We start from the raw sequence: 13755 nt of genomic DNA, 5'->3' as shown, positions 1-13755 counted from the left end.
CCCCCGGATCCTGCCCCAGTTCTGATTTTCTTCTGTGTTCCATATCAAGAATAATTGTGGAGACTGGTTTCCTTCCTCAAGCATAAGCTCTAAATCCTCCCAGTAGGGTCACCTCAAGGTCTGCTCTGTGTCCCAGCCCCGCATGCGGGAGACTGCCACGTGGCCCCGGCCGGCGGGGAAGCCTTGGCCGTGGGGGTAACTGCACGTCTTCCCTCCAGAAACTGCTGGCCAGGAGCTCCAGCACTGTCTCTGTTTCTCACAGTTTGGGCTCTTCTTTCATGTATTTCAGATCACAAGTGCTATAACAGCACGGGCGTGGACTACCGGGGCACCGTCAGTGTGACCAAATCAGGGCGCCAGTGCCAGCCCTGGAATTCCCAGTATCCCCACACGCACACCTTCACTGCCCTCCGCTTCCCAGAGCTGAATGGAGGACACTCCTACTGCCGCAACCCGGGAAATCAGAAGGAAGCGCCCTGGTGCTTCACCTTGGATGAAAACTATAAGTTTGACCTGTGCGACATCCCAGCATGTGGTAAATACCATCACTGCCTTTCATGGTTTCAGTCACTTTGAAACAGTGGTCCCCAACCTTTTTGGCACCAGGGACCAATTTTGTGGAAGACAGGTTTTCCACAGTCCAGGCGATGGGGGGATGGTTTGGGGATGATTCAAGGGCATTACATTTATTGTGCACTTTATTTCTATTCTTATTACATCAGCTTCTCCTCAGAGCATCAGGCATTAGATCCCAGAGATTAGGGACCCCTGCTTTAAAAGATCCCAGCTCTATGCCCCTTCCCTTAGGAGAATCATATAAGGGGCCAAAGGAGGTTGATAATGTTTGTTTGATCTCTAACTCTGTTTCTAGGAGAGATAAATTTTGCTGTCTGAGCAGAAAATACCTTTTTGGGTACCAAAGCACACTCTCAAGGAGGAAACTGCTTTTATTCCTGCGGCCATTGCATTAGTGGGTATAATAGGCATCATCTCTCTGGAAGTACAGGAGAAGCAGCTTATCACAATCATTCATGAAGTGAGATGTTACCCACGATGGTCCATGTCCAAGTGTACCTTTTTTAGCACAACAGGTGTATTGGAAGCAGAAAGGGAACTGTTTTTCCTGTGTCCTTGAGAAAACCCACAGGAGAGAATGAATCTATAGCCAGTACTCAGGGATCCAGGGCAACCTGTGGATAAACTGTGTCCTTTGCCTCATCCTTTTATACTGCAGAAGTATAGGAAGAAAATGAAATTTCTGAATCAGTTTGTTCCTTTTTCTAGAAAATGTTTGGAGGGTAAGAGAAAGAGAATGAAAATGTTGGTGATACTGGGAGTTTCGGATGATTTTTTAACGATTTGTCTTCCTGATTATAGTTCTCATAAATAACATCACTTGAGTTTCCCAGGCATGGGGGAGCATCAGGATGTCATAGGAAAGCCACTCCAGTAAAATGGAAATAATAACAATTTACATTCAGGGTTTCTTAAGAGAATAAGTAAGTTGTTAACTGAAAAACTCTATGATATCTGGAAGATAGTAAATGTTTAATATTTTCTTGTGTAATTTTTATGTAGTCAGTATATATGTAAAGAGGAACTAATTATAATTAGTATGTAATATACACATATAGAGGGCTTCCCCAGTAGCTCAGCAGTAATGAATCTGCCTGCAATGCAAGAGACCTGGGTTTGATCCCTGAGTAGAGAAGATCCCCTGGAGGAGGGCATGGCAACCCACTCCAGCATGCTTGCCTGGAGAGTCCCATGGACAGAGGAGCCTGTGGGCTACAGTCCATAGAGTCACAGAGTCAGACATGACTGCAGCAACAGAGCACGCGTGCATACACGTATCGGAGGCTTCCCAGATGGCTCTAGTAGTGAAGAACCCACTTGCCAGTGCAGGAGGCACAAGAGATACAGGTTCGATCCCTGGGTTGGGAAGATACCCTGGAGGAGGGCATGGCAGCCTACTCCAGTATTCCTGCCTGGAGAATCCCATGGTCAGAGGAGCCTGGCGGGCTACAGCCCATGGGGTCTCAAAGAGTCAGACATGACTGAACAGACTGTTCATGTACGTACTCACTACACATACAGAGAGATGCTTGTTCTCAGCAGATACTGGTTGAGCCTGTTGTGGAGTAGGGAGGTTGAAAAAGGAAAAAATGTGATTCATATTACAATTGCAATGCAGTGTGTGTGATACAGTAGAAGTTAGCACAAATGCTGTGAAACAAAGAACAGGAAGCTGAAATATACTACAGAGATCATTAGGGGAAAGTAGCAAAAATATTGAAAGAATTCTCAGTGATGAAAATTGGAGAAACTATTATACTACAGTTTCATTCTTACATGTTATCTGTTACGCCATATCGTCTTCCCTTGCAAAATGGTTTTAGGGATGGTTCAACATGCTCAGTTTGAAAAAGAGGTAACCAGACCTTTTTATGGCACTAGGCTTTAAAATGCCTTCATATGCAGCATAAAGAACAAATTAGGACCTTAACTCTTCCAGAGCCACCATTGGAAACTTCGAAGAAAATTATTCTGTATTTTTTAAATGATGAGCACTTAAAATTTATGGTTTTCCCACATGCTATATTCAACATGAAAAGGAGAGTTATAATCACTTACTTAATTGCTCCGTCTCTTCTCCTACATCAGGTAGGTGTGAAAATCTGCCAGAGAGCCAGAGAAAATAGCAACAATTACTGAGCACGTCCCATGTGCCAGGCATCATTCTTGAGGTTGCCAAAGCTTTATTTATACTCACCCTCTCCCTGAGACAGAGACAGGTATTATTAACCCTTCCCTGGTGGCTCAGATTGTAAAGAATCTGCCTGCAATGGGGCGAGACCTGGGTTCTATCCCTGGGTTGGGAAGATCCTCTGGAGGAGGGCATGGCGACCCACTCCTATATTCTTGCCTGGAGAATCCCCATGGACAGAGGAGCCTGGCGGTCTATAGTCCACGGGGTCGCAAAGAGTCAGACACAGTTGAGTGACTGAGCACAGCACATACTGCTCATGATGAAACTGAGGCTCAGACAACAGCAGAGTTACCCCACTAGTCTGTCTGACTCATCTTTCTGCTACTCCACTGTGCTGTCTTAGGAGACTGATCTGTGTCCTTAAGGAAACCAAATGAATGATTTTAAGGGAAAAAAATGCATTGTTCACTTGACTCCAGGTGAACACCATTGTCCTGTGGGTGACTTTTGACCCAGAATTTCCAACTGCAATCCTCATCTGAAGTAGGGAAATACACAGACATAGGGAACAGATATGTGGTAGCCAAGGGGGAGAGGGAGATAGAAGGGAAGGATTGGGAGTTTGGGATTAATGGATGCAAACTAGTATATATTGGCTGGATAAACAGCAAAGTCCTACTGTATAGCACAGGTTACTATGTTCAGTATCCAATGAAAAGAAGATACACATGTATTAACTGAGTCCCTTTCTCTCAGCAGAAATTGACACAACGGTATAAACCAGCTATTCTGGAATACAATTTTTAAAAATAAAAAAGAAATTGGGAGATAATTTACTCAGGAGCTGGAAGATTTGTTGATAATTGGGTTCAAGCTTTATTACAATTAGTTTAAGTCAAGACTTGATACCTAGAAAGTATTGATTTTCATTTCAGCAGCATTCGTTAGGCAGTCAGACCAAAAACACTCTCTGAGGGATGAAAAAAACCCTCAAGCAGTCTTTCAGACCTTAGACAGAGAAAGAAAGGCCACCTATATTATCTACCATGTGCCTGCATGGTGCTTCGTGCTTTACATCTTCATCTCCATTTAAAATTCATCACCACACTGTGGGACAGATGTTATTAACATATCCTACCACCACGGTATATGTCTAAAGGAGATAACTCGTAGCATTGGACCTTGAACCCTTGTCTATTTGCATATAGCTCCAACCAAACTCCAAGTTCGTGCTCTTTTCCCAGACAGTCTGCTATTTCCCATTTAAAGATCTTTCAGAAATAAATAAAAGGATGACAATAGGCTCTCTGGATTTCAGTACACTGATTCCCATAACATGATATGGCATCAACACTCGTTCCCTTGCTAATGAAGAAATCCATCACAGTGCTTCTCAGTATATTACTATAGTATTAATCAGTTCAGTGATGTTGGAAACCCTAAGATATTTCTTTCTGAATATCAATCTGCAGAATTCTGAGGACTGGTTAATTCTAGTCACGTGAGAGAGAAATTTAGATGACAGGTAAATCTACAGATGACAAGCCAGTTTTCACCACTTATAATAATAATTTCTTTAAAAGAACATTTTCATTTCATTTTGAGAGAAAACAGTTCCTTTTGAATTCTTCAGGCCAAGCCACAAATACATCCATTAAAGGAACAGGGAATCCTTGACATGTGATCAATAAACAGCTGCTGAGAGGCTAGCGGCTCCCTAGGGTATGAATTACAGAAGAGAGTAGGTCGGCATCAGCTGTTGTTCCAAGATGAGGCTTCTTGTAATTGCCCCTCAATAGCCTACCTCTAACAAAGTAATCATACAGAATCCTACTTTTATAACATTTCTTTAGAGCATTTGCTTTTTTTCTCATTTCATCCTTAGAAAAATCATGAAAGATAAAGCAGGAATTTCCTGCCCTATTTTAACATATGAGACAGCCAAGGTCTAGGGAAGTGGTAGGACTTACCCAAGAACACAAATGAGTTAATAGAAACCAGGTCTCCTGGCTCTGGGGCCACTCACTCTTTGTTCTATACCAGTGGTTCTCAAACAGGGGAAGTTTTGCCTTCCAGGGAACATTTAGCAATATCTGGAGATATTTTGGTCATCACAACTGAGTGCGGTTGGGAAAAGCTTTGTTGCTGCTGTTTAGTCACTAAATTGTGTCTGACTCTTTGTGACCCCATGGACTGTATGTCGCCCACCAGGCTCCTCTGTCCATGGGATTTCCCAGGCGAGAATACTGGAGTGGGTCGCCATTTCCTTCTCCAGGGGATCTTCCTGACCCAGGGATCGAACCTGTGCCTCCTGCATTGGCAGGCAGATTCTTTGACATTAAGTCGCTGGGGAAGCCCAGGGGAATGCTACTAGCTTCTATCATGCAGAGGCCAGGGATTCTGCTGAACACCCCAGAATGCACAGAACAGCTCACACAAAGAATTATCCAGCCCAAAATGCCAGTAGTGCCAGGTGTGGGAAACTCTGAGACTGAATTAGATAGAATTACACAATTTAGACTACAGAATATAGTATATTATATATACTGTATAAATTATATAATTTAACCTATAGAATAACAATATTAAACAGCAGTTACCAAAGAGCCACTATATGAAGGGTTGGTTTTTTTAATGTACTATCTCATGTATAGTAGCTCTATAACGGTATGAGTTGGGTTTTATTTTACCCAAGAAGAGAAAAATGAGACTTAGAGAAGTTAAATAACTTGTCCAAGGCCACACGATTAATAAGAAGTGGACCCAGGATTCAAAGCTATAGCCTATCTTGTAAATTCTATGATTTATGTATGTGTGTGTCTGAGTATATAAATAGGTAGGTGGATAGATGGATGGATAGATAGATTGATAGATTGGTGATAGAGATATGGAGAATATGGTGTAAGCTTGTGGGGCATATTTGCAATGAGTCCTTTTCCTCCTTCTTCTCCAAGGGGATGGAATCTCATGGGAATTTTCCTGCATTCTTTAGTTAAGTCAAAGTTAAAGAGGTTTCAAAATCTCCATGGGGTTTCTCATTTTCCTACTGATATCTTTTGTTTTCATTTCAACTAAGTAAGGCTGAAAGAAGTATAGACCTAATTAAATGCAGAATGTGAGCATTTGTTATAGTTTCTAGAATAAAGGCATTTGAGAACAGTGTGCCCCAGATCGTTTTATCTGTGAACTTTTATTCTAAGACAGAACATAAAATTAAACACAACCAAATATGTCTGCTGTGAATTCTGGGAACTGGCTTAGCTAGGGCTGCGTGCATGAGCCCAGGCAGCGCCTGGAGAAGGGGAAAGAACAAAAGAAGTTTGAGCCAGACTTGAGCGCTCATCTTCCCTGTCTTTTCTTTCCTATCCCAGATATCCAGCAAGTAGAACAGTTATTATTTATTCATTCACTTACTGAAACCAACGTATATATATTGAACTTCTACTATGCTTTAGATTTTATGAACAAGCCGTGCCCTCCTGTAGCTTACAATCTAGTAGGAGAATCAGAGGGGCAAAGTACAAATCACTTTAAACACTGTAGTTCCCAGTGTTCCTATGTGCTGTAGTGTGCTTTTCTGTGTGTGCTAATATTTGCTATTGGTTGAACACTGTGTGAAGTTCTTTACAATAGCACCTGGCCTATGACTTAGCTGATGCTCAATAAAATGTGTTGAGTTAACCCTCATAATAACCATGAAGTTAAAGGTATCACCTCCATTTTACGGATGGAGAAGCTGAGACAGTGTTGTTTTTACTAAAGATAAGATTGGGTCCACAGGATTCAAGGTCCAGCCTGTGTCCACCAGGCTGCTGCTGCTGCTGCTTAAAGAACAAATTCTATCTTATTCAGAAGAATAAACATTCCTTTATCGTTTTCCTTTTCCCTTTGATCCTTATGAGCTCTCTAGGTCATCTTTTTTCTTAATCTTTGTCTGCTTATTTATTTATTTTTGTCCACGCTGGATCTTTGTTAATGTGTGGGCTTTTCTCTAATTGTGGCAAGCTGGGGGCTACTCTCTAGTTGTGGTAAACGGGCTTCTCATTGCGCTGGCTTCCCTTGTTGCTGAGCACAGGCTCTAGATATATGGGCTTCAGTAGTTGTGGCGCACGGACTTAGTTGCTCTATGGCATGTGAAATCTTCCTGGACTAGGGATCTAACCCAAATCGCCTGCACTGGCAGGTGGATTTATCCACCAAGTCACCAGAGAAGTCCCTCTCTACGTCTTTGATTTTCTTACTTGAAGCTGCGCAGATGCAGGAATGGAGCCCCCAGCCATAAGACATCTACTCTGAGACCAGGGTGTTCAGGGCGTTCTTAGCCTCGGCCTGATAGGGACTAATTCCCCTGGCAGCTCCACACAGGCCTCACATCATCTGCCCTTTTCCCGTTAAGTCCTAAGTCTCCTCCCTTCCTGGCAGCCCTGGGTTCCCAGTCCTCAGAGTTGGCCATCTTCCCTGAGATCCTGCCTGCAAACCTTCATTTGCTACGTTTTCACCTCTAGTCCCTGTGGCCACCTTCCAAGCCAAACACTGTGGACTGGGTGGAAACGAAGTCGAAAAAGAAACATTTGCCTATGTTCTTTCCAACTGGTACCTAGGCACACCTCCCAACTCACAGTCTCACTGTAGCCCTTATCATTGCTGTTTTATGCAGCTCTGAGAGGGAAACTGTGAAAAATGTCTATTTCTCTGGGAGCTCCTTTTGCATTGATCTGGCCCTTTCCCTTGGTCCACATTTTCTGTCTTCCCAACTAATTAAGATCCCCTATTTATTTCTTTCTTTGAATTGTAGTGAGGAGGCAGAACCTTGATTACATTCATGTTTTCATATTCAAACCTTAGCCCTTTATTTGGAGAAGGAAATGGCAACCCACTCCAGTGTTCTTGCCTGGAGAATCCCAGGGACACAGAAGCCTGATGGGCAGCCGTCTATGGGGTCGCACAGAGTCAGACACGACTGAAGCAACTTAGCAACAGTGACAGCAACAGCCCTTTATTTCCACCAGGATGAGTCTTGATTCTTCTGCTAGCCAGGCCAGAGTGTTTGAATCACTGCTAAATAAAGGTTTCTTCATCCACCAAAGAACCAGAGCTTCCAAACAGTGGTACGGTTTTTACTCTTAAACCAGCTTCACCAAAGAGTACCCATTGATACGAAAAGTAGTGAGCCATTTGGCTCCATATGGAGTTTTCATACCTGGCCTGTTGCTTTTGTATTTCCTTTTAAGTCCCTGGCTTGCACCAGTTTGCCAAAGGTCACGTTGCCCAGTTCTGTGCCTGAAAAGCCCTGACTTGTCCCATAACCTTACAAACACCCACCCTGGGTTCTGCTTTGTCACAAACCATTTTCTCCAACGTGGTGGTTTACAGTTTGGGGCAAGGCAGATGTTTTCCAGATTGTGAACACTGCAGTTTTTAACTCACTCTGTCAGCAGCCTTCTCCCATATTTCATAGAAGACCTGTTGTAAGGCAATTTGTCTTTCAGCCATTTCTTGAAACTAAAATTGAACATTACAGTGGATTGGATGTTGGGGAGGGGGAGCAGAGGAAGGAATAGAGCACTGCTTTGTATAGTTTGAAGTTTTCCGGAAGAGTTCTTTTTGTGCTCCAGAGATTTTCAAGATGTGCTTTGGTCTCCAGTCTTTGTATATTTTCAGCAAAGTAAAGAACAATAGTTACCAAAAACTTATAACTGAGTCATGTTCTCAAACATGTTTCAATATAAAATAATTTTCTCTAAAAGGATTTTTTAAATTTTATTGTCCCCAGTATATATTGAGTCGCTTACCTAGTGTGTCAGCTACTCTAGCAGTAAGCTTTTGGAGGCCCTTAACTCTTTGGGCCCACCCCCATGCCAGTAGGAAGTGCTTCTTGTCATTTTGAACTTTGAGTGACAGAACTCTGCTGTAACACCATGGTGATTGTTGTTACTGGCTTTACATCAGTCAAGATTCTGGCAGGAAACAAAAAGCACAAGCAAGTAGACTAAGGAGAATTTTATAAAGATATGGTTTTTAAAGGTGTTGGCAGGATTAGGGTAAACCAATAAGGTGCAGGACCTGGGGCTAACAGGAGTGAAGCAATACCATTCTAGGCCTGGAGAGTCGATAAGAGTCGATTACCCCTCCCCATAGAGTACAGCCGAGGCTGAAGAGAGGACTCTACAGCGTGTGCTGTGGCCTTTGGTAGAGGCAGGCAGGCAAGCCTCTGCAACCCAGCAGGAAAGGAGCCAGAGGAATAAACACACCAACTATACTCTTTCTTCTTGCCCTGGGGTTCTTTTTATCATGCTAGTGCCTCCCAAGAGCTGGACCTAACTGGAAGCCAGAGTCCCATTAATCCTGTGCATAGAAATCAGCCTCAGCATAGAGCTGGATAGAAAATGACTAAGACTAGATCCGGTGAGATGGGGACACTTAGGGGAAGTATGCATCACTGGCTTTAAATCAGTTGCTTCATAAGAGAGTCTAAAGTTCAGTGGGAGTCTAAGTAAGGTATGTCAACTTCGTTTATAAAATCAGAGCATCTTAAAGGAATATAGAAATCGAACAACTTCTGCCATGCCAGAGACCTGCAGAGACAAGGTGATCTCTCTAACCAAAGTTATGTGCTGGTTCCCCCTGTTCAAGTCTGCCTTTGTCTGCCAGAAGCTAAAACTTGTATGTGAAATCTCCTGATTTTTGTTTTTTTTTTTCCTTAAATGTGAGCCACTACTTTAAATTGGGGGGAAATAAAAAGGTATTAAGGAACAAGTGTGTGTACTAGAACTGGTTTTAAACATCTGGTTTCATCTTTTACTGAAATTTTGAGACTTTTATTGCATCCGTCATTCAGTTTTTTTCTCCTTTGATCCAAAGAGCATATAGCTCCTCCCACCTTTCCTTACCAATCCTCCTCTCTGAGTGTTTCTTGCTCCTCCAGAATCCTTCTTAAAAAACACGACTCTTAGGGTTGAAACAATTTTTGACAGCTTTTAACCAGAACAGACCAGAAGAGGACCATGATTCTTGACCATGACTCAGTACTGCCGATGAAGGGTGTTTCATTGCTATCAGGGCCAGCTATGAACTTTTTTTCAGAAATTTCATCATGCTGTTGCTAGATCCAGCTGAGCTTTCAAGTCTCCACTAAAACTTATGAGTCTTCTTTTGTTTGTTTGTCTTTAGTTTGGTTATATCAAAAATTATTTAGTACATCTGTTGAATCATGGACTTCTCTAAGCAGGGCTTTAACCTAACTCCCAAGATATTATAAAATTTCCGCTGTTGGTTTGAGGGTCATTATTCTAACCTGTTGTGTATGATCCTTTAAGATTTTATTTCTGTAGTCAACTAATTATCTCTCTTAGATTCGGGCCATTTCAAGTTTGATAAACATGTCATCATCAAGTAATTGATGACAGTATTGAACAGGCAGGTCCTGTCAAGGATAGCCTTCTATAATTTGATGTTGTTTGCTGATTAACACTATTAGAGTATAGCCATGTGATGAAGTACAAATCCATCTATTGATATTATTGTCTAGTCCTCTATCTTTTGTCCATAAGGATATCATGAATCACTTGATCAAATGTTCTGCTAAAGTTTAGACATGTTTACCCTATCACTCCAAAATAATCCTATCAAAGATGAAAGACATTCAATGTCATAGAACCTATTGGATTTTGGAATCTTTAATCTTTTTTTTTTCTTAAATGTGAGCCACTATTTTAAATTGGGGGAAAATAAAAAGCTAGTAAGGAACAAGTGTCTGTACCAGAACTAGTGTTTAACATCTGGTGTGATCTCTTACTGAAATTTTAGGACTTTTATTGCATCCTTTATTTGGTTTTTTTTCCCCTTTGATCCAAAGAGCATATAGCTCCTTAAAGATTAGCTCAACTAAAAAGTTAGCAAAGGACTTAAACATTCCTCCAAAGATGATATAAAATGGAAAACAAGCATTATAAGAATATGCTCAATCAGTCAGTTCAGTTGCTCAGTCATGTCCAACTCTTTGCAACCCCATGAATCACAGCACGCCAGGCCTGCCTGTCCATTACCAACTCCTAGAGTTTACTCAAACTCATGTCCATCGAATCAGTGATGCCATCCAGCCATCTCATCCTCTGTCATCCGCTGCTCCTCCTGCCCTCAATCCCTCCCAGCATCAGAGTCTTTTCCAATGAGTCAACTCTTCGCATGAGGTAGCCAAAGTATTGGAGTTTCAGCTTTAGCATCATTCCTTCCAAAGAAATCCCAGGGTTGATCTTCAGAATGGACTGGTTGGATCTCCTTGCAGTCCAAGGGACTCTCAAGAGTCTTCTCCAACATCACAGTTCAAAAGCATCAATTCTTTGGCGCTGAGCCTTCTTCACAGTCCAACTCTCACATCCATACATGACCTCTGGAAAAACCATAGAGAATATAGCAAATATTAGCAAAGATGTGGAGAAATCAGGACCATTTTGCACTGCAGGTAGAAAGGCAAAAATGTTGTAGTAGCAACCATAGAAAACATATGGATGTTCCTCAGAAAGTTAAAAATAGAATGACCATATGATCCAGCAATCCCACTTTGAGTATACATCCAAAAGAACTGAAAGCAAGATCTCAAAAAGATATTTACACACCCATGTTCATTGCAGCATTATTCACAATACCGAAAAGCAGAAAGCAAGTCAATGCCAACCAGTAGATGAATAGGTAAAAAAAAAAAAATTTTTAATGTGGTACTTACATACGATGGATCACGATTCAGCCTTGAGAAAGAAGAAAGTCTTGTCACATGCAACAACATGGTTAAACCTTAAGGACATTATTCTGAGTAAAACAAGCCAACCAAAAGACAAATACCATATGAGTCCACTTACATGAAATATCTAAAGTAGTCTAGTTCCTAGAAACAAAAGGTGGAATAATGGTTGCCAAGGTCTGGTGGGAGGGGGAAATGGAGAATTGCTTTTCAATGAGTACAGAGTTTCTGTTTTGCAAAATGAAAAAATTCTGGAGATCTGTACAATAGTATGAATATACTTCACACTATTGAAATGTACACTTCCAAATGGTTAGGATGGTAAATTTTGTTAGATTTTTTTTTTACCATGATTTTTAAAAAAAAATTTTTAATTTAAAAGATTAGCCCAACTCTTTCCTTTTGTAGAAAACGTAGGCCCCAAGATTTAAAGAAACTTCTAGTGAACTTGTGTGGATTCCAGTTACTAAAGTTTTTCTCAAGTACTCACAGATGAGTTACTGCCCCTAGCTTAATGTGGTTAAAACATTTTCCAAGGAGAAAAATGTTAATCACTGTATATGGGCTATTCAGAGTCTTTTAAAGAATTCATTTGAGAATACATAAGGCAATAGATCATCTCCTTAGTATTTCTATCATTAAGTCAGGAGAGCGAGTGGCTGGACCCAATGTGCCAACTGAAGGCCTATTTGCCACCTTTCCTCCTTCAGTTTCCAGGTACATGCTAAATATCACCAGTGCAGGCCCCCATCTGCCACAGGCCCACTTATTTTGTACTTTTCAAATAATAAATGGTGGCACCTCTGTTTGTTTTCTATGGTTTTTAAAATTTTTTCAGACAAGATCATAATTCAACTTGTTTAATTTCCTTTGAATTCTAAGGTTCTGTAAGACTTCTTCCCACCTTTGCCAGATTTAAGATCTGAGTACTTTCTTTTTTTAACTCAAAGTAATATCCCAGATGACGTTTCACTTCATAAAAGTACCTCTTGAATGAGAAATTGTGTTTACCTTGCTGTAAGCCCCAAGAGAAGAAAGAAGTATTTTCTCCATTATATTTAATTACTAATCAAAAGTATTGAATATCATTGTACAAATAAAATAGGAATGTCAGATGTGAACTGTGATACCAAATTGTTGATTTTTAAAAGAAAATTAATCATGTGGTCCAGGCTAAATTGTTGGTTTCAAAATTCCCAAGTATTTAACTTGATGTAACTAATATGTGCATTTAACTTTTAAACAGATATTCCAAAGTTTTAAAAATCTTTCCCATTCTAATTTTCAGCCAATTTTCTTTGCAGTGCTTCAGAGGTGTCTATTACCCTTTAAAATGAATAGTAAGAATAATGTCCATTGTTCTTATGTGATTCTTTTTAATAGTATAACTCCCACTAGATATTAGTCCTTACTTAGAAGGAATCTTGGAATCTTAACAAGAATGATGAAAAACAATTCCATATAGTATTTTAATTTTTATTAGTCATATAATTTAAAAAGCACAGAGGCATCGAAGACAGACTTACATTCCAACCCTGACTGCACCACTTCCTTTGTCGTTGTTCAGTCACTCAGTGATGTCCAACTCTTTGCAACCCCATGGACTGTAGCACGCCAGGTCTCCCGGTCCTTCATCATCTCCCAGACCTTCTTCAAACTCATGTCCATTGAGTTGGTGATGCCATCCAACCATCTTGTCCTCTGTCAACCCCTTCTCCTCCTGCCTTCAATCTTGCAGGAGTCTTTTCTAATGAGTCAGCTCTTCGCATCAGGTGGCCAAAGTATTGGAGCTTCAGCTACAGCATCAGTCCTTCCAATGAGTATTCAGGGTTGATTTCCTTTAGGATTGACTGGCTTGATCTTGCAGATCAAGACTCTCAAGAGTCTTCTCCAACACCACAGTTCAAGCTTTGGCAAATTTATCCTTTCTCAGCCTCGGTTTCCCTGTATGTGATATCAAGATAACCTGGACTTCCCTGTTGGTCCAGTGGTTAGGACTTTGCCTTCCAACATGATGGGTTCAGGTTCAACCCCTGGTCGAGGAGCTAAGATCCCACATGCCTCTCGCTAAGAAGCCAAAACATTACAGAAGCAATAGTGTAACAAGTTCAAGAAAGACTTTAAAAAAAAAATAGAAAACAAGATAATCCAAAGTGCAGGGTTAAAATGAGGAATAAAAAGGCTAGGACATTAGAAAGAAGTTGGGCAAACGTTAGTTTTCTAATTTTCCATGAGTAAGGTTAGTTGTTCTGTGGAACGTTTTTATATGAAGTTTTTTGAACCAGACGGTGACTCCCCTTCTAGCCAA

At 41.0% G+C, this 13755-nt stretch overlaps 1 protein-coding gene across 1 annotated transcript in view; it reads left to right on the top strand.

The window, feature by feature from the left end:
- Window positions 1–13755, top strand: part of ROR1 (receptor tyrosine kinase like orphan receptor 1) — a 193004-nt gene that overhangs the window by 159501 nt on the left and 19748 nt on the right. The window contains exon 7 of the mRNA XM_052638057.1: window positions 290–535. Coding sequence (XP_052494017.1) covers window positions 290–535 — 246 coding nt within the window. The remainder of the gene's footprint in view (window positions 1–289; window positions 536–13755) is intronic.

Source organism: Budorcas taxicolor, chromosome 3 (genome assembly GCF_023091745.1).
Source record: "Budorcas taxicolor isolate Tak-1 chromosome 3, Takin1.1, whole genome shotgun sequence".
Classification (NCBI taxonomy): Eukaryota; Metazoa; Chordata; class Mammalia; order Artiodactyla; family Bovidae; genus Budorcas; species Budorcas taxicolor.
Note: the sequence above shows the minus strand (reverse complement) of the source record. Positions and strands in the feature narration are given on the sequence as shown.